Source organism: Mastigoproctus giganteus, chromosome 6, assembly GCF_048544385.1.
Source record: "Mastigoproctus giganteus isolate SK-2022 chromosome 6, ASM4854438v1, whole genome shotgun sequence".
Lineage (NCBI taxonomy): Eukaryota > Metazoa > Arthropoda > Arachnida > Uropygi > Thelyphonidae > Mastigoproctus > Mastigoproctus giganteus.
Genome location: NC_143580.1, coordinates 224,915,693 through 224,938,279, shown reverse-complemented (window position 1 = coordinate 224,938,279; position 22,587 = coordinate 224,915,693). Strand labels below are relative to the sequence as shown.

Sequence of the window (22,587 nt, the reverse complement as noted above, 5' to 3'; positions counted from 1 at the left end):
GAATAAGTTCCTACTCCATGGGTAGGAACTTATTCTGTAAACTTCTATTATTACTTCGAGATATACTTATTTGACGGCTTTTCTATGTGTAATACTATGCAGTATATTAAATAACAGCAGAGGGCGCTGTATGTAATTATACTTATTTTATCACTTAACTTTACTATTACATTTCCTAGGGGGGGGCTGCGATCGGTAGTTATATATGCTACACGCGCCAATACATGTGGTTTTCTAGTACCTTGGCCATACGGTGGTAAGCATTCTAATTTTAATCTTAAATCATTCTAACCAGGATACCTTACTATAAGGTACATCCTATGTTAATTATTTTGCTTTTTCTTTGCTGTTTTACTTTCACTTTCTTATCCCTATTTTTTCATACCTCATGAACTATTAGAGTATTCGAGGGGGATTGAGGTACTATATCTATTCTTATACCTTTGTTCCGTTCGCCTTAGTTAGCTATAGCTTACACTGTTACTATTTTTATTAATTTGATGAGACTACCGTGGCAGCATTTACTATCAACTACGCACATATGCCTAACAATAATTATAGCTCTTTCTATAATTTTAATTTAACTTAATATTTTGGCTATCCGTCGGGTTAACTGCTAAATTTGGATTTATTACTACTATTTGGCTCTAAATTACTACTAATTTTATATTTATACCATTGGCTCTAACTTAATACTATTTTACGTATATTAGGACATAGTTATGCTGGACGATGACTACAGAAACGGATAGCTCGTTAATTATGGTTGATACATTGTAAGGGTTAGCCCTCGAAAAAGTCCCTTGCAATGTATCTGATTGCCATAACTAACATTTTAATGGTATTTTTATATATTTTTATTGCTTATGTCATGGCATAGATTGATTTTTTCCAGGTCACGTTGGGTACTCACCATGGTTTATGGTTTGCCTGATAAGCTAGTATATCATATTTTATTTTTAAAAAAACTCTAACCATTATTAACTTAACTCATATATATATATATATATATATATATATATATATATATATATATACAGTGGATTCCGGTTATTTGGGCCACCAGTTAATCGGGGCAGTCATTTATTTGGGACAAATCTTAAAAAACAGAAAACAATCGAGAAAATAGTCAGGGTTTACTTCGCTTAATTGGGACAGCATGCCATTTAATCGGGGCAGGAGACTGCAGCACTGGAGATTACTCTACGATTGTCTCCAACAGTACCACATGGTTTGGTCGAAATTATGGAGGTCACAACCATAAAGCAATAAAAATAAATTAGCAGTCACCTGTTTGTTGATCTTTTTTTTTAGTGAAATCTATCATAACGGACAGTAAACTCGATCTTACTGAATTTGCGATAATACCGACAGCTGGAATTCTGTGGGTTATTATGGTGAAATTTGTTTACACTTCCATGAAATCTTCAATCGTATAAAAAAATTAATTTTCAGAACCTTCTCTTCATTCCTGTTTTTAAAGCTTCGTAACTTGTTACTCCATTCTCTCTTCGCATATCATGTTACTTGCAATTTGTGTGTGCCATGTTCTTTGTTATTGATTGCTTATCTTTTTACTGTTTTAAATTTTAACCCCCACCCACAAATGCCAGTTAACAGAAATGTCAACTAGTTCGTATGTACATATTACAGTACATATTAATTATTCCGATTATCACGTATCATTTAATTTTTTAATTTATAAGGTAATAAAGGGTAAATTTGTGCTTAATATATCTTTGCTTTTATACCCTATAGATAATATTCCTCCTATTTTCGCTGATTAGAATCGCTATTTAATAGAATTAAAATTCAGTTCACAAACATGATCACAATGACTAGTGCTTTCTACATATCGTATAGTGAATGGTACTTTACTGTGGTGAGTTCGTCGTAATGGGATTTGATTGTACAGTGAACTAATTGTAAAGGGGGGGGGGTACATTGTATTTTTAGCTATTTACGTGAAACTTCGGATAATTGGGGCAGCTGCTTAATCGGGCCAAAATGCACTAGTCCTGATGTGTCCCAGATAACTGGAATGGACTGTATTAAATTTAAAAAATAAAAAAATAAATAAAATATATATATATATATATATATTTTTTTTTTTTTTTTAACTCCATAGAAGCAGATACTAAACTAGGATATATGTGTGTGTATATATATATATATCCTAAAACTAGGCAACATTCCAAAATTTGTATCCCTCATTTAGCTTTTATTTTGTATAAAGTTACTCTAAGAGAATTATTAAGACAGCTTGTTCTTATTTTGTACTCTCATTAGATTAAGTGGTGCTGTATTTTTTCTTTTCTAGTGGAATTACTTCTAGAAAACTGCAGCCTTTATCACAGGTAAAGTTTACTTTATTCATTAATATTAAACTGTGACCTTGAGATTAATATATCCAAATGTGAATAAATAAAGTAAATAATTAAATATAAAAATTAGAATATTAGAAAGTAACAATAATTGGTTATTTTTGATGAGAATTTTAGATGAAGATAATGTAATTATTAATATTTTTATAAGCAAATACACTTATTTAATAGCAGTGCAGTAGACTGTCGAAATAACGGCACCCCAAATAATGGAACATTTGAGCTAATGGCACATTGAGATTAGATATTTACATACAGCTCAGATGTTTTACAGTGCCGGAAAAAGAAAACGGCAAGTCACATGATTACTGTATTTGTTTACGTTTGCTATTTTGAAAGTGAATTCTGTACTGATATCACAGATTATACTGCTGTTTTGCATTTATTTTAAATTAAAAACCCCTCACTATGGCTCCTAAAGTTAAACCTCATACAGAGAAGAAAAGAAGAACAACATTAAAGCTTAGTTGTTGTTGTTGTTGTTATTTGGTTTTTAGGAGCATTAGCAACTAAGGCCATATTGCTCCGGGGATATGCGGTGGTCATTCCCTGACCTTTCTGCATCCTCCATATTTGGTAGTTCACGGGCTCAAACCCCGGTCTAATCAAGAAGCGTGTGCTATGCACTGCTGCTCCTGCCCACCTGGCTACGGAGGCACCCATTAAAGCTTAGTGACAAACTTGATATAATCTCAACTATTACATTAGAATCACCTGGAAAGTTAATTCAGTAAAATTGCGTGTGTTCTCTGGTCAATTTGCCTGTTTTGCTGGACAACTCCCCCCCACGGTTTCTGTGGAAAAAAACCTTGCTCTCTACACCTGAGTCTGACTAACTCAGCCACAGAGTGAAAAAAAGGCCATAAAAGTTCCTCGTGTCATTGGCGGAATTCAAACCTGGTCCTCTTCCACCTGGTGTGGGGAGGATAGAGACGATACCACTGTGCTACCCGCACAGACTAAAATGGATATAATAAATAAAATAGAATGGGCTGTAAGCTGGTGTATTAATGGCAGAATATAATGTCGGATTGTCAACATGTTTATGATTTATATGGACAGTTAATAAAAATGCATTCTTAATCTTTCTATTTCTTATTTAGCCTCATTATTTCTGCATTAAATATATTAAAAATAAAACTTTCTAGATAACCAAAAAATCAAAATAACGGCACCTTGAATCCCTGAAGGTGCCGCTATTCTGCAAGTCTACTGTGTATACCTCAGGCTCTTGGCAAGTACTGTTTTGTTCCATATTAAGGTTTTACCTCATGATGTTCTTAAATTGTAACCTTGTGGCTGATGAGCTCATTTTAGTGCTGTAATTTGCCGTACTCTCTGGAATTTATTTACTTAGATACATGGATGAGTAGGATTATTCAGATTCCCATAATGAACAATCCTGTTGATAAAAATGACAATAAGTAGCATGCTTTTCCAAGACTAGTGTAGCTGTGTTTATTGAGATCAACTGATAATAACAAATACAACATGTAGCAGAGCACTAGTCCTGTAGTTGTAAGTCAATTCCATAAAATAAATATTAGTAATGAACTCTTCTATTTAAAATATTTTGCTGCACCATCAGTCAAATCTTAGTCATATTTCCATTTGAGTTTAAATCACTTTGAAGTAATCCATACCTCTTGCATGTGGTCACACACTCAACCCTGACCTCATTTCAGCTGTGTCCCACTTTTCCATCTCCCTCCATAGCTTCTTTGGCTTAATGCTAAATAATGACATACACTGCAGCTAATTAGTAAGCCCATAATCTCCTTAAAACAAAACACATTCTGTTTAAAACAGTTATTCGTTTTAAGAACGGTTTTGATTATACTACAATTGGCTGGCTTGTAATTCATTATTTATGAGTTATATGCTAGTAATAATTAATGTGTGTCCATCCTACAAACTTACTTTTTATTAGAATTTTTTGTTATCTCTGTCTTGAAAATTCCTCTAACCTTATATGCCATTCTGGAGTATGCAGAAAATAAGCAGAAAATGTATTTTTGGGGGGAGGGGGGTTGGTGCCAAATTCCTTCATTATTTGTGATAGACTTTCCTTTGAATACCTTTTTTGTCATCTAATCCATCATTGTTGATATTTTTGAAATTTCTACATCTGAGATTGTCAGCTGCTTAGAATTGAACTCTGTAACCAGTGTTGTATTCTTTCTTTGGATATTTGCTTTCCCCCCTTTCCTTGGGGTATTGTTATTCTTCCATATATGCCTTGCCGACCAGGCTAGCCGGGTGGGTAAAGTGCCTGCCTGGCAACCCAAAGGTTGCTGGTTCGAATCCTGCCTCGGGCTTGGATCAAAGTACTGAAAAAAAAACCTTGGGAGGTGCATTATAGCCACAGAAGCCGATGCGCCAACAACTACCAAAAAAAATATATATATATATATGCCTTGAAATAATATTATATGAAATTGTATTGAAAAGGGAAAAAAAAAAATTGCGCAAAAAAATATGCTGACAGATAGATAGGGTGAATAGTCAAGCTGGTCATACTATACTCAAATTCTTTCAACCTATATTTAAAACCATTGTAATTGATTAAGGCTGCCATGATATCAGATATGACAAGCCAACAAGCCAACATTAGTATGGAGAAAAGAGATATAAATTATAAGATGTTACCTAAAAAAAAAAAGATGGCAAACAAGGCTCCACTTGTTTGCCATCCTGTTTTCTAGATAACATCTTGTAATTTATTTCTTTTGTCCACATTGTAGAATTGCTTTCCATTCATTTTTTCTCTGTCAACAAATGACCTTAAATATTCTGTAAATTTTTGTGCAACGGGCTGTGATCAGCAGATAATTTCTCCTACTGATACTCAATATGTGGAGACCATGACATTTTTTCCAGTTCCATACCATCCATTACTTGCTGAAAACCTTTCTGCACATCTAGTCTTTTGATGTAGGGCCAAGTCCTTTTCTTTGAGTATGGATCTGCTGATTAAAGTTGCACATTCTTTCCTGCACAAACCAGCCATAAGACATTGTCTACAATCTTTAATTTGGTTTCTTTAAAGTGAAGCATGAGCTTAATGATTCTTGTGGAACAAACTGAGTGCAAAAATCCTAGATTTTATATTACTTTTTTTCCCCCAGTCTTTTACAGTTATCTAGCCCACACCTAATTCAATGGCAATTTTTTTAGACTCCTTACTTGTTTTTCTAGAACTTCCAAGACGGCTTTCATGGAAACAAAAACTCATTTCTCATCTGTATTTCATTAAATAGGGTAGTTCAGTGGTTTCCAACTGGGGTGCCGCAACAACATTCCAGGAGTGCCATGTAATTTGGATTTAAGTCACTTAAACTTATTATTTTTTTTTATTTATGTTTATTTCATTATAAAACAGTGTACAGTATCTTTTTAATTTTGTGGTGATTTATAATTGATGCTTACTTAGTACCTCTATATAAAGAATAAAATTATTATGTACTATATATATATATATATAAGCTAAATTAAAATAGGATATTTGCCAGTAGTATGGCAAACCAGTAGAGTGAAAAAGAACTTAGCCAAATAAAATAACATAACAATAACAGAAAAATATATGGGGGGGGGGGGGTAGATAAAAATTGCCTACTATTTTTTCTTATTTATTTTTAATATATATTTTTATTAATTTCTATCTCTCTATTTAATTTTTAGATTAATTGTATTATATATATACATACACAGAGAGAGAGAATTGGATCTAACAGGCTGAAAATTGAGTAGGGGATGCCGTTATTAAAAAAAGGTTGAAAACCACTGGGGTAGTTGGTTAAGCAGAGGTCAGTTAAGAGGACTTATACTGTATATAAATACTGAATCCATTTTATAAATATATATTTTTTCCAATGTATATATAAATTAAATTAAATCAATCAATCAATAATAATATAGCCAAGAAGTTGCAATAGTGGAGATAAAGGACTGTAGCACAGAAATCGTTAAGTGATGAAATTTATATGTAAAATGGAAATATGAAAATATTTTAGAGCGTGAATGGTATAATTATATGTTGAAAGCATAGGAATTCAAGACAATGAAATGTAAATGAAGAAACCATGTATGCAGTATCACAGAAAGAATAATAAAATATAAAAAATAAAGGACCATATGATTTTACAATCCTTTATTTCCACTGTTTCAGCTGTTTGGCTACATTTTTTTTTTTTTTTTTTTTTTTTCCACTGTTTATATTTCTAGCAATAAGTCTCTGCTACTTTACCCGCCAGCTTAGTATTTAATATTTTTTATTTATTTATTCTTATTTGTGTGCGTGTGGGGGTGTGTGTGTGGGTGCACATGCAAGTGAGCAAGCAAGCCTGAAATCCAGCAAATCCTAGTATTTACCAGTCTATATTGGTGAAGCCCAAAATATCAGTACTATGTTTCACTTTATTTCAGTCTTTTACTACTAGTAGTGGTAATTTTATTGGTAAAAGTTTATTTGGTAACCACATTTGCAAATTCATTTCCATTATATAACTGGAGTACTGTATATCAAGCCCACTGAATATAGTGAATATTTTACTTGGGCAACTTTGTGAGGCTAGCAGATATACCCCCCCCCCCCCCATGCTCTTATTCAAAAATCGAAAATATGAGTGAACTGGGAAATGCTTTCCTCTATGCACTGCCCAATTATCACATTTAGGTGGGGGGCATATCTCTTATACCCACAAATCTGTCTGTGTTACATATTTGCATTCCAAATATAGTAAATGTGTTATCCAGGCAGCCTTGTAGTGATAGGAGGTATATCCACTCCTTCTCATGCTCTTGTTTAGAAATAGGAAAATTTAATCTATCAAAGTGGAAAAAATCCGAATTTTGGGCTTTTACAGTAACGTGTTTAAGGGAAAAATAATATATTTTAAAATAGTCATAAGTTAAGCTTATTTCATAGTCTAAAAAAAAAGTTGAAATATAAATTGCATTCATTAATTTTATTTTCTTTTGAAGAGTTCAACACCTACAAAGAAAAGAGAAGAACTGAATAAAGCCTTAAATGAAGCCCGACGAAAGCTTGAAACAGTGAGCACTTATAAGAAAAGCATTTTATTAGAGTTGTTATTCATGTTAACATTGCTCTTTAAATTGGATGATATAGAAGTAATTTATATTAGGATTAGAATTGGAAACTTGAGTTTATTAATAACTTGCCTAGCTTCTGTGAAATTATTTTAATTTGAGACATTTAATAGAAATAATTTAATTCTCTTTTTTTATTATTATTGTTCACTGTTACATAATCCTTTCAGGATTATGTAACAGTGAACGTTAACATAATCCTGAAAGGATTGTGTGGTTACAGGATTATGGAACAGTAAACATTGCATAATCCTGAAAGGATTATGTAACGTTTTATAATCCTTTCAGGATTTTAACGTTATATAATCTTTTCAGGATTGTGTAACGCAGTGAATAATAATAATAATATATTGAAAGCATGGGACTCCGAGGACTCCGAGGAAGATTGACTTTGAGACTGACTAGAGAACAATTAGGAAAGGATCTCAATATTAAAAAAGTTCTGGATATTCATCTACCATTAAGAGAAGCAGACAGTGCTTCAATTTGCTATCCGTGCCAGTTCTCAATAGCATGGATAGTGAGTTGAAGAATTGTAGTTATATTAAGTTCTCTACCATTAAAAAGTAATTAAGGAAAATGATAAAATTAGTTCACTCTCATTATTTTAACAATATTTTAATAAACTAGCACTTTGAAAAGATTAGATTTAAGCTCTTTTTGAAAGCATCAACTTTAGAACTCTCTTCTAGAGCAAAGGATATAATTATTATTGAATTTGAGATTACCTGAGATATTCTGACAAGTCATTGCAGGATTTCCTACAATACATGATAATAGTTCTAATAAAATTCGTGTCATTTTGTGGAAGCAGTGCTTAGTTATTTTATTCTACAATTATTTCATGTTAGCAAGCTTTCTTTTAAAAATGGTATCTTTCCTTCCATGCCTGAGGAAACTTGTATAACTCAAATTTAAAGGGAGAATCATACTTCTCTAACAAATTATCAACATACACTTACATAGATTTAATATTAACAACATAGAAATAAGAGCATTATGCAGTGCCTTTAATAGTGCCAGATCACAGGCATTGGACAGCAGAAGTAGTAAAATCTATAATGTATAAAGAAGTAAAATGCATTTCATCCCTCTCATTATGGATTTCTCTTGTGCATATCCATTATTAACTATTGGCATGACTTGGCATCGTTCTAACATTTTATACATAAACTAAGAGTAATAAAAATAAATACGTCAGCTTTAAACTGGTCATAAGTTTTCTTAATTGGATGACAGCCATTATAAAAAATGGAAATTACTTATTCTATTCCACTTAAATTGACAAAGATGTTCTATAGGATTCCTCATTGAGTCCATTACTGTTTACTACATTTATTAATGATATGACCAATGTACTCCACAAGAATATAAATTCCCTCACTTATCAATGATGCTGAAGCTTATAAACAAATTATAACATAAACAGTTTTGTTTTTTGCAAGAATCTCTCATCTCAGTCTTCAGTTAGTTTTAAAAAAAAGATTAAAAATTAGTGTGGATAAACCTAATATCCTTCAAAAAATTATCAAAAAAATAAAGAATTAATTTCTTTATGTTATAAATGTTAATTTCTTGATGAATTAATTTGGTTGCTAAATTAGGATTAATATTTATTAATGATACTGCATTTGAAATCCATGTCACTTGTATGATTAAGGTATATCAGATGGCTGTTCTGTCAATACCTGAGTATACCTAGCTTGAATGGCAGTAACAACAAAAATTAAACAACAGAAGAATCAAAATAAATTCCACCATAGCACTAAAAAAATAAACTCCTGAATGTTTAAGGAAAAATTGATGATGGCATTTTAAAGTGAACTCAAACATTTTGGAAATGCTCTCAATTTACAACAGCCTAAAGAGCCATAAAATGAATCAGTTGTCATAAGTAACCATTTCCACTTCATAAACAATAGATAAGTTGTTCATCAGCATTCACAGTGCATAATTTCCCATCTTAATTTTTACTTGTTTACTAGGCATGAAATAACTACTGATATCTCAAAGAGGATTTTTATGCTTAAAATCAAAGTGAAAGTGGTAGCAAATCCTTCATTAGAAATCCAAATTGTCGAAATAGTCAGCATACACTTACTTTTTAACAAATTGTTTTCTTGAACTTGATGCAGAATTACACATCTTAAAAATAATGCTACTGTGAAAGTCTATCGTTTTTATCTGATAAAATATAATAACATTAAAGAATGTTTTTTTTACTGCACATCAAAAAAATATTTTGCTTTTGATCTGTAGAGCACAGTCAAAAATAACCTGAAGGCTGTTCCAAAAGTAAGGTGTGCAATGACACCATGACACACTGTGATACACTGCTCATACATCTGCACGCATTGTAACATTACTTTTTTATGTAATTACTACTCCTGTTAAGGCACTTGTCCCAGAACAAAACCAATTCCTTAAAGCACCTCACAACTAAATCATTGTTGAGCTCCTATAATCAGATTATCAAATCAGAAGCTGCAAACCTGATAAATGTCAGTGCGAGGAACGCAAAGAGATGCAAGTCCAGGGGTCCCAAATCAGGACTGTTTATCGGATGCTGCAACATATTGTCTTCTAATGTGAATGAATGTGTAGTCTTCTCAAGTGTGGTTCATTCAGGTCAATATGTCTGGGCTGGAATGTAGCATACCAAAGAAAAACTTGTTACTAGTTCATAACAACTCTTTGCATGCAGTAATAAAAAAAAAAAAAATCTTCTTACCTCTATATCTATTGTACAGAATGTGTATCACAGTAAAACATAATACAGATATTACTTTACACGGTGATAGAAAAGGCAGTATGACCATTGATATACCTTCATTCCAAACCCTTTCAGTGCTCTGGTCCCATTACCACATTTCGGAGTTTGTACTGCACTTATTCAGTTTTTTGTTAATTTATTAAAATTAATGTACTGCAGTAATGACACTAATTTTACAAAAAAGAAAATGCATTATTGTATTTTTATATAAAATAGACACTCTACACAAATTTAATAAGTATTCAAATAATTTCATTCTCATTCATTTTACCTTTCAAAGTTTGAGGTGTCAAAAATTCTTGTTGACAAGATAAATTTTTATAAATCACAAGATTACAGTATAATGGTTTTTACAGTATACAGCCGCTCCCCGACTTATGTAAGGATTACGTTAACTCGAAATTTGCATCGTGTAAAGTGAAGAGTGGTATAATTTTTTCAAATAGCAGTAACTGAAAAACGCATTAATCGAACTCGTGTTATGCGAGGCCTGGCTGTAATAGATTGCGCTAACAGAAAAGCCCAATAAACCAGAAAGTGAAAATTGATTTTATTGTTTTATGGTAGTGACCTCCAGAAATGTGTTTTAGAAAAATATCACAAAGGCATTCAAAATTGATTCTTATAATGAAACATATGATAACAATGAAAGAGTAGTGCAATTTCCATTGTAAAAATGACCTTTTAGAGAGATAAATAGCTTAGTTATATAGTGAAAATTTCAACTTCTGAGGTCTTGGAATTAATTACCAAAAAAAAAAATGTGTTATTGGGTTCACATTACGGTATTTTCACGATACCTCCATTTATTCCTACGGGATGCAAAATACTCTTCCACAATTTTTTTAAGTTTGCACCTGCCGGCAAAAACTTGCATAAAGTCGAATTTCCGTAAGTCGAGTATTACATAAGCCGGGGAGTGCCTGTACAGGGATTGTACTTCAAAGTTTATTATAAGTATAAATAATGAGCTATATCCAATTTCTGTTGTGAATGTTTTCAAAAATGATTGCTTTATTTTTCATTTATTACAAACTGCTCTATTTGAGAGCAGACTTTGTCTGTGCAGTCACCAAAGAAAACAGAAACCCATTAAAGATACCGAATGTTAAGAACAATCAGTATCTTTAATGAGTTTCTGTGTAAACAGTTTTTCACTGTTACTCTCCCTTCTTTTCTCAGTTGGCTCAATTATATGTAGTATCAATAGCATTAAATAATTTTTCAAATTAAATACCAAGAATTATGGAAACAACATTCAGTAATAGTTTTATTTTTTGGTGAGTAGAATTGCACTCGCATTCACTTTTTATTGCAGTGCTTCAATTGTTTGGTATTAATTTTTAGACATCATTCTTATAATGACTTCTGAAAGAAAAATAAATATTTATTTATTCCATGCTGCTTCTGAATCACATTCCAGAATTAGACTGATAATGCTAAAAATTAAAAATAGGCTAAACTTTATGTAGATAGTTAATGAAAAGAAATTCCTTTTGGAGATTTCATCATTCTGCATGTAGGCATTATGAGAATCCAAATAATCCAGTGACAATAGCTTAATTTTCAGTACTTACCTTAATATAATCTGCAGTTGGGCTTAGAGTGAATAATGTGGAATAGACTAAAAATTGGATTTAATGTGATGAGCTTAAATTTTTGAAACTGAGTTAAAATATGCTCAAGGAAATAGAAGTGCACGTCTTCATCCTAGTTGTCATGAATTAAAGTTGAAAAGAATTGGGACTGTGAGTGTATAATCAAGAGACCAACAGTTGTAACGATAGGCTTTTGTTATTAACGTCTTCAGTTGGTAATAGTGAAGAAAGAGAGAGCGCGTGTATTTTAAAAAGAAGTTCCCGTGATGCTCTTTGATGCATGTAGGAACCTCAGTTGCGTGAGGTTCCAGACCGGGGAGAGGTTGTAGGGTAATTTTGCATTTAATACGTTTAATTTAGATTGATGCCGAAACCATTCTATGATAAGGGCTTCATACTGATAAATTCTGAAACTAGATTGTAATTTAATAATGGGGATTGCTGAATCTACCAGAGGTGTATGGTTATGGGATTGTATATGTGAAGTCAGTTCTGTATTTGCTTGTCCAGTTCTAAAGCTATAATAATGATAGTATGCTCGTGTATTTGATGTTTTTGTAGGAGCCGTATTTTGAAGTAGTGCTTCCGATATAGCATGCATTACATTTTTGTTGGCATCTTATTAAATATAGTAAATATAGTATATTTAATAAGATGCCAACAAAAATGTAATGCATGCTATATCGGAAGCACAACTTCAAAATACAGCTCTACAAAAACATCAAATACACGAGCATACTATCATTATAATAGCTTTAGAACTGGACAAGCAAATACAGAACTGACTTTACATGTACAAATCCCATAACCACACACCTCTAGTAGATTCAGCAACACCCATTATTAAATTACAATCTAGTTTCAGAATTTATCAGTATGAAGCCCTTATCATAGAATGGTTTCTGCATCAATCTAAATTAAACGTATTAAATGCAAAATTATCCTACAACCTCTCCCCGGTCTGGAATCTCACACAACTGAGATTCCTACGTGCATCAAAGAGCATCACGGGAACTTCTTTTTAAAATACACGCGCTCTCTCTTTCTTCACTATTACCAACTGAAGACGTTAATAACAAAAGCCTATCGTTACAACTGTTGGTCTCTTGATTATACTCTCACAGTCCCAATTCTTTTCAACTTTAATTCATGACAACTAGGATGAAGAGAAGACGTGCACTTCTATTTCCTTGAGCATATTTTAACTCAGTTTCAAAAATTTAAGCTCATCCACATTAAATCCAATTTTTAGTCTATTCCACCTTATTCACTCTAAGCCCAACTGCAGATTATATTAAGGTAAGTACTGAAAATTAAGCTAGTGCTACTATTTATTAATTCAATCAAATCGGTACCTTAAGGAATCCTTCAATTTATCCAATTGTATAATATAATAAATATTTTATATTCAAAATTTATTTCTATATCTTGTACAGGTTGGTTATGGAAAAGGATTAAGTTCAAGTAGAAGCATAGGGGATCTTCAGAATATTCCCGGACAGGATGTATCAAAGAAAAAGGATTTTACTGGAGCAGGTTAGCCTTTACATTTGAATTGTAAAAAAAAAAAAAAAAAAAAAATTGGTGGCGGGTGGTCTTTAATACACAAAATACATGTGTCAATAAAGTTCCCAGACTGGTGTAATAAAATGAATACAAGGTGCAGGACCCAATATGTTATATTATTGCAAGCAGTTTTTGACATTTCATATATTTCTGTTGCAGATTTTCCCAGTTGAAAGAAAAATTTGATATTTGTTTATTACTCCATCACAGAATTGTGACATGGAACATTAACACTACTGATGAAACCAGTTGCGACTTGCAGCCTGTCAGTGTACTGGACAATCCCTGTACCATCATCTGTTGGAGGAAGTTGGAACTGTGACATACCACCTCCATTTATTTTCAAACTCATCAACCATGACTGCAACAGCACCAGTCTGGTAACTTTATTGCCACACCTCATACTTCATTTCTGTATTTTGCATGTTTTATGAGAAATAAATTTGGAGACCATATAATTCGAATGCATCTTGTACTGAGACTACTCCTAGATACAGAGAATTGCGGACTTGTCTCAGTTTTTGTTTATTTAGATTATTATCTAAAATCAAAATTTTTCTTGTCTCTTCCAACTCTCATTAACTTTGGTTTTGTGTGTGTTTGGTGTGATCTAATGTTCATGCCAAATTCTCTAACAACCTTTTTTTTTTTTTTTTTTTTTTTTTTTATCTGCTTTATTTAGAGATTCTTGAAAATCTTGCAAACTACTATTTATTTAACAACACAGTATCATCCACATATAATAATGATCCAGTTTTCACATTTCCCACAGTGAGGTTTGTCAGTAACTTGCATTCATTTTATGAAATGATCCAAGACAATTATAAAAAAGAATAGGCAGTAAAAATAAAATGTATTGAGTGCTCTACCTTGCTCTGAGTGTAACCTAAAACCGTTTTTCAGGTGCTCCCTTCAATCCTCACTGCAGATTTGCAATTTTTATACAAACTTTTTATAGCCTAAGCTGCCAATGCACCATAAAAAATTAAACCAACCAACCAACAAACTTTTTATTCTCCTTAAAAGATTATCATATTGTCCTAAAACTTGAAAGAATAATTACAAATTAATATCTAAAATAATTACAAACTTATATCTAAAAGCATTTTTTTGCAGTTTTCATTTTTACAAAACTCAATTTCTACAAATTCTCAAATTCTAGAAACTCCACAGACCTTGCTGTTTCAGACAACTAACTAATCAGAGCCCACATTTTGAAAATCACTTTTAAAAGGGTTAAAATAAGGTAAAAAGAGGATGATGTAGGATGACAGGGGAACCATCCATTTTCTTTGAATATTCTAACTTAATACATTTAAAGCTTTGTTAAACAAGATACATGTGGGATTTGGATATTCTGGTTGTCTAAATTTTCCAATTATCTTAGCATCCAGTCAGTCTAGGGAAAATTAATGGATAATGATAGTAAAAGTTTTATATCATTATCAATCAGTTTTTGGAATGGACTGGAGTGCACCAGAACACTAATCTGGCTCATAACAAGCATTCAGTTTTGTAAAATTTTTCATTTCAACCCCTGACTAAAACTAAACTTTCAGATATGTAAAATAAAAAGAGAAAAGTTCACAAGATTAGCATTAGCATTAGTAGAGGCATATGATCCAAGAAAGCAAGCTTATGCAGCATCACCCAAAAAAAAAAAAAACTTCCACTTCACCCCTCCGTTCGTTCAAAATACCTGTCCAGCTGAGCCTTAAATTTATTTAGGCTATCAACTTCGACAACAGGGGATGGAAGTCTGTTCCACCAACCAACTACCGCTGGCTAAGGTGCCTCCATAGCCAGGTGGGAAGGAGCAGCAGTGCGTAGCATATGCTTCTTGATTATACCGGGGTTGGAGCCCGTCACCACCAAATACAGAGGATGCGGAAAGGTTAGGGAATGACCACCGCATATCCCGGAGCAATGTGGCCTTAGTTGCTAATGCTCCTAAAAAAAACCCAAACAACAACCTGCTGGCTGAAGGCAAATTTCTGCACATCTATCCTACATCTGTCTTTCCTCAATTTGAATTTATGCCCTCTCTGGTGATTATTCTGAGCAAGAGGAAGAATCCCATCAGCAGTGAGCGTGCTAAAACCATTCAACGCTTTATACACCTCTATCAGATCACCTCGCCGGCGTCTAGTCTCCAGACACTGTAATTTGCAAAACTTAAGCCTTTCTTCGTAAGAGCAACCCTTTGTTCCATTCACTAATCTTGTTGCTCTTCTCTATATTCGTTCCAGCAGCTCTACATCCTTCTTGAAATGAGGCCTCCAGACCTGTATACAGTACTCTAGGTGTGGCCTGACCATTGCCTTATACAAGGGAATAATCACCTCCTTATCACTGCTAGAAAAATTCCTGTATATTATTCACAAGACACCATGAGCTACTCTTGCAGCCTGTCTGCACTGTCAGGGAACTTCATATCTACCTGCACAATTACCCCCAGGTCCTTTTCATTCTCTACCATTGTCAGTGTAGTACCACAGAGTTGATATGTTGCTCTGGGGTTGCTATTTCCCATATGTAGTACTTTACATTTGTCAATGTTAAACTTCATTTGCCACCTCTCAGCCCATCTGCTCAACATTTCCAGATCCTGTTGCAGCAGCATAGCATCAGTAGTGTCCTTAACAACCCTGCCAACCTTTGTATCTTCTGCAAACTTGGACATTAAGCTTGATATACCATCATCAATATTATTTATAAATACAGAAAACAATAATGGACCCAACACTGAACCCTGAGGGACTCCACTAATAACATTATTCCACGATGAGCAGTGTCCATTGATTACCACTCTCTGTCTTCTCCCCCTCAACCACCCCCTTTATCCATAGCAGCAATTTGCCTCCAATGCCACACTGCTCCAATTTGTGCAGCAGTCTTCCATGTGCAACAGTATCAAAAGCCTTTCTAAGATCCAAGTATATAATATCAAAGTTATTCCCTGCATCCAGCTCTTTTGTGACTGCATCATAGTATCGAATCAAATTGGTCAGGCAAGACTTCCCCTTAACAAAACCATGCTGTGTCCGAGCTATAACTGAAGTCTTGTCTAGATGATCCCGCAGTGCTTCTTTAACCAGTGCCTCCATTAAGTTTCCTGGAACAGAAGTTAAACTCACAGGTCTATAATTACTTTGATCCTCCTTTGTGAATTGGGGTCACATTTGCACATCTCCAGTCTATAGGTACCTCCCCTGAGTCCAAGGAAGCTCTCATAATTATGGCTGAGGGTTTGCTTACTTCTTTTGCTGCCTCCTTTAATATAACTAGATAGATCCCATCAGCCCCAGGTGCCTTTCTTGTGTTTATCTTCTACAATTTCTCCTCCAATTTACTCTCAGTTATTACAAGATTATCTAGCTTACTGCCAGAGTTGAATACACCTCTGGCATTCCCCTCGCTGAATAACTCCTCATGTGTGAATGTCGATGCAAAATATTCATTTAATTTGTTGATGAACCTGAGCAGGATCATCAACAGTTGAACCATTGATATCAAGTGGACCAATCTGATTCATCACCTTCCTTCTAGAGTTTACATAAGTAAAGAACTCTTTGCTGTTTTTCTTTGCATCCTTTGCCAAAGTTTTCTCATAATCTGGCTTTGCCTGCCTAACCTCTTTTGTGACTTGGTTACAGACCAGCTTATATCTATCATAGGCTTCTGTGTCACTTGTTTATTTATATGTATCCCATGCATTTTTCTTCTCTGCCATGTGTCTCATTAGTTCATTTGACATCCATTTAGGCCTAAACCTTGAACAGTATTTCTTAGTTGGTATGTAAAGCCTAATAGCTTCCATGACAAGTTCCCTCAATGCTTCCCATTTTGAATTTACTGTTGGTTAATTCAAAATGGTAACATCATCAGTTGTTCCCACTGTATAGAATTTAAATACTGTCTCAGACCATCGTAGTCGCCTTTACGAAAGCAATAACCCTTCCCCTTACCTCTTTGAGTAAATCCCACTTCAGCACACTATGATCACTGCCACCTAGTGGTTCCTTTATCTGCAGATTCTTAAAGCATGAAGAATCACTACTGATAATCGAATCTAGAATATTACTCTCTCTAGTTGCCTACAGAACATGCTGATGTAGAAAACAATCATCCAATAAATCCACAAAAGCCTTGCTAGTGTGTGAGTGACCAACCCACAAATTCCAGTCAATATCTGGAAAATTAAAATCCCCCATTATAAAACTCTCTGATTTACTGGCCCACTCTATTTCCCTGTACATTTTCTTATTATACTCATCAGAGTCGTTAGGCCTATAGCACACTCCTACTCTCAATTTTGATCTCCCAATGCTTATGTCACACCAAACTGACTCGACACTGCACTGTCCAGCAATGTCGACTGGCTTCACTTCCTTGGATTTTGTGTGTTTCTTAACTAATAGCATAACCCCTCCTCCCTTCCTATCCTTTCTGTAGACGTACTCCCAAATTTCAGTTCTGCATTCCCTACATCTGTGTGACACCATGTCTCTGATATCCCAACAATATCCGCCTTTGATGCTTTGAGCAATACCTCAAATTCATCAAATTTATTTACCAAACTCCTAGCATTGGTGTACATGCAAGTATACATGCACCTGTTCTTATTCTTACCTACCCTAACACAACCCATGTGAGGTGCCTCCGTAGCCAGGTAGGAAGGAGCAGCAGTGCGTAGTACATGCTTCTTGATTAGACCGGGGTTCGAGCCCATCACCACCAAATACGAAGCATGCGGAAAGGTCAAGGAATGACCACCGCACCGGAGCAATATGGCCTTAGTTGCTAATGCTCCTAAAAAACCAAAACAACAACACCCCATGTGTTTACTTGTACCGCAATGACTCCCAGCAGTCTCTGAAACATCCTGCATCTTGTTTTCCAGGCTTCTGCTCATTCCAATAGAAGCAGTGCAAGAATCACTTTCACCTTTGCCAGTGGCTACTGTTAATCTATTAGTCCTTGTATCCCCCCCCCCCCAAGCTAGCAGTTTTCTGACCCACTTAACACTGCCTCGATAGCATCAGCAAATATTCTTTCGCCCTTTCTATTTAAGTGTATCCCATCCCTGTAGAAGCAGTCTCTCCTGTTAACAAGTACAGACCAGGCTGAAAAAAATTCTACCCCCTCAGCTTTGCACAATTTTTCCAGTGCCGAATTGATCGACAAGGCTCTCATCATATACTCCCTCCTATCGTGTCCTACGCAGAATTGCAGACACTTTCAGATTCAATCCTGATTCACGGCTTTTTTTCAACATTGACCTATACTTGTTAAATAATTCTGCCGGTCTCCTACTCTTAATATCATTAGCGCCAACGTGTACATCTATATCACCTTTTGTGCCCTTAAAAGATTATATCCGCTCTACAACATCATCAATCTTTGCCCCTGGCAGACATACCCTAGTCCTGTTCCACCTATCCTTTTTACAAAGCATGTTCCCCATTTCCCTGACAATAGAGTCACCAACAATTACTAGTTCCTGTGGGACCAGTGCATTCTGCCTTGGCGGTTGCCGCTGTGTTGCGTGATGACCAAGTGGAAGCTCTGGCATTGATGTGGGCAGCTGAGAGCTTGATGGGCCCCTCAGTTTTGTTCCTTCGAGGGCATCCACCCTGTCCTTCAAACTCTCATATAGGCCCATAACAATGCTGAGTTGTCGCCTAATTTCGTTGCACTCCTTGCATCGCGCACACACAAAGACATCCCCCATGACAATATAATGTCCCGTACTATCTATCGTTTATTTTTACCAATTGTAGATATTCGAAGATCGACATCAATGTGTGATTTACCGCGGTCTTTTTCTCCTAGTCAACGACTTCTGCCTTCAGCTCCAATTTCCCATGGATCATCAGGTGATTCAACTTTTATTATGTCCTGTTCCACCTATCCTTTTTACAAAGCATGTTCCCCATTTCCCTGACAATAGAGTCACCAACAACTACTAGTTCCTGTGGGACCAGTGCATTCTGCCTTGGGGGTTGCCACTGTGTTGCGTGATGACCAAGTGGAAGCTCTGGAATTGATGTGGGCAGCTGAGAGCTTGATGGGCCCCTCAGTTTAGTTCCTTCGAGGGCATCCACCCTGACCGTCAAACTCTCATATAGGCCCATAACAACGCTGAGTTGTCACCTAATTTCGTTACACTCCTTGCATCGCGCACACACAAAGACATCCCCCATGACAATATCATGTCCCGTACCCGATTGCTCCACAAACATCATGCAAGCTGTGCATTTTAAAAGGCTGTGATTCAGAGGGCAACTGCCCCCCCTTAGTTCTCCTCTGAGCCACAGCACTCCCATTAGCTTGAGCCTTTTGCTTTGCTGCTCTGGTCTGAAAGATAATGCATTGCATCTGAATGAGCAGCCAACATTGGGTCTGAAACATTTGAAATCTACATAAAATTTTCATTAAATAGTATGTGCAAAGTTAATGGCAGTGTTATTTACATAAGAGTAATAATTCCTTAAATGTGAAAGTAATTTCATTAAAAAGGGTTATGAAAGACTTAATTTGTTCAAATATATTTAAAGCATTTCTTATAAAGATGAAGATTTTTGTATAATAAGTGATTGTGTGTGTGCACGCAGTAATGACAACTGTTCTAAGATATTATTCATAGTTTACATAGAGCTTGTTACTATCTATTGTTTATTTTTACCAGTTGGAGATATTCGAAGATCGACATCAATGTGTGATTTGCCGCGGTCTTTTTCTCCTAGTCAACGACTTCTGCCTTCAGCTCCAATTTCCCATGGATCATCAGGTGATACAACTTTTATTATGTAACAATATAAATTATGCTGCTTTTTTTCTGGTACAAAATATGTTTTAGAATCTTTAATTTTTTTAAAATAAGAAGCATATTTTACCTCTTAATATGCTTGGAATGATTTGTTTTCATTGTCATTTTGAATTTTTATTGTTGAATTGTTGCACAACAAAATTTTAGTAATATAGGAAAAAATTTGAAGTAGTGCTTCCGATACAGCATGCATTACATTTTTGTTGGCATTTTATTAAATATACTATATTTAATAATGTTTAATCTGTGACTTGAACAATATAGTATATTTAATAAAATGCCAACAAAAATGTAATGCATGCTATATCACCTATACTGTATCCTTCTTTTCAAGAAGGATACAGTATGGCAAGAATCACCATTAGTAAAAGTGTGCATGTGCGTGTGTATGTGTGATCTTTAATGGTGATCTCTGTGGGAGGGGGAGAGATTAGTTAACAAAAGGAAAACTAAGCAGTAAGTTTCATATCGAAACTGGTGTTTATTCACTCCTACATAACCATTTGTGATTTTATTGTGCATTTTTTCATTCGGTTAGAAGCCCAGGAAGCCTTTTGGGACTGGAAACATTTTCATAATACAGTTGAACCTCCAAAATCCTCCAACTTCAGAACCTGTTTCTTGCCAGATCTTAGAATTGTCTGGATTTCAGTTGGTTGTGTCTTAATCATAAAAAACCATGAAATGTTGTATTTCTGTGTTACTGCAATTTTTGTACACAGTGGTCTACAAGTGTAACTCTCCCCCTCTTCCAAAAAAGGCAAGAAAGTAACAGACATTAAAAATAATTATTCTAAAAAATTCCCATTCCAAATACTAACACAGACTGATTGCAACCTTTCTGGAAATATTGAATTAGAAAAGCTTTTACCATCAAGAGCAGTAATTATATTTTCTTTCTCTGTGTTAATTGCTTTTATGCCCAAATTGCTGCTGAATAGAAACAGAATGTGTGCTATTAGGTGGATATCGTTATACAAGATAATTCAAAACCATGGATCAATTACATGGTCTACAGATGAGAAGCATTTATCATGATACAATACCATGCTAATATTGCAGGATGAAGAAATTATGCATGCATTTGGGTGATATAAATTTGTGTACTGTTGAAATGATAAGCTTTAAGGTAGTGATTTTTTTTTTTTTTTTTTTTTTTTTTTGCCGTGTGTATGAGAATACATTTTTGTTACTGTGTATTAATTAATTTTTGCCTCTTTATATATATATATGGATATTTTATGTGCTGTTCACATGCACCCACAGCTAATATGTATATATTCATTTATTTATTATTATTATTTTTTTTTTTATTTTTTTCAGGTGTAGCTGCAACAGCAGCATTATGGAATCAATCTAAAGACAAAAGAGACAAAGCACTCACACCAGAGCCTACACTAAAACCTCCTACATTAAGATCTCCATCAACTAGGTCTTCCCCTTATAGGCAGAGCAAAAGTGGCAACATCTCACGAAGCAGCAGCATGAGTTCCCTGCATATAAGTAATGAATTATCTCCTCTGCACAAGGTTCCATCCTCATATTCTGTAGCCAGGATTACTGGTTCGCCAAGACGTTTGGGATCGTCTAGTTCATCCCCTTTTGCCAAATCTCCATCTTCTTCTAACATTAGTTCTACAGCTAGAAGTCTTTCAGTAATCAGATCCAATAGGTTATCTCTTGTTGTTTCATCTGCTCATCAAAACGAACATCCAACAGACTCTTCTCCAGATACATCACCTCCAGAAAGTACGTATTCTACTCCACAGGCAGTGAACCATATTTCAAATAGGCGGAGGACTTTAAGTAGTGGAGATAGCATACCACATAAAGGAGAGTACACTGAAAATTCAATTCGATCTACTAAGTCATCAGGAATGCAGACGGAGAGGAGAAATTCATCAAAATCTAGAAGTGAGTGGGATTTACGGAGTTCTGGGAGCAGTAGTGGTTCATGGGAAAATAGGACTCAAATAAAATCTTCAGATAAAATAAATCAAAATGAATTAAGAGCCAAAAAAGACACACTGTTTCAAATAAATACTAGTCAAAACCATGAAAGTTCCAAAAAGGATACACTGTGTGGTATTTCCCATTTGCCTTCAGATCCATCAGTTGTTCCTTGTAAGTATATGATTGTTAAATTTTAAATTGCATGTGTACATGCATGTGCATAAGAAAGAAAGAGAGAGAGTCAGTGAGAATTTAGCTTTGCATTTTTGACTACCTAGATAGTAACAAAAGTAAAGTTTTTATTTGCTGGTCTATTTCCAATATATTTGTGACTAAGCAAAGCTTTGTTATCAGGTGTGGGAGCTTATT

The 22,587-nt window shown here is 34.6% G+C and overlaps 1 protein-coding gene across 1 annotated transcript in view; it reads left to right on the top strand.

Annotated features, from left to right (window-relative positions):
- The window catches only part of LOC150085035 (mitogen-activated protein kinase-binding protein 1-like), a 265,918-nt gene that overhangs the window by 225,551 nt on the left and 17,780 nt on the right, over positions 1-22,587 (top strand). Inside the window, exons 27-31 of the mRNA XM_090376439.1 lie at positions 2,321-2,357; positions 7,368-7,517; positions 13,292-13,403; positions 20,125-20,226; positions 21,589-22,389. Coding sequence (XP_090232565.1) covers positions 2,321-2,357; positions 7,368-7,517; positions 13,292-13,403; positions 20,125-20,226; positions 21,589-22,389 — 1,202 coding nt within the window. The remainder of the gene's footprint in view (positions 1-2,320; positions 2,358-7,367; positions 7,518-13,291; positions 13,404-20,124; positions 20,227-21,588; positions 22,390-22,587) is intronic.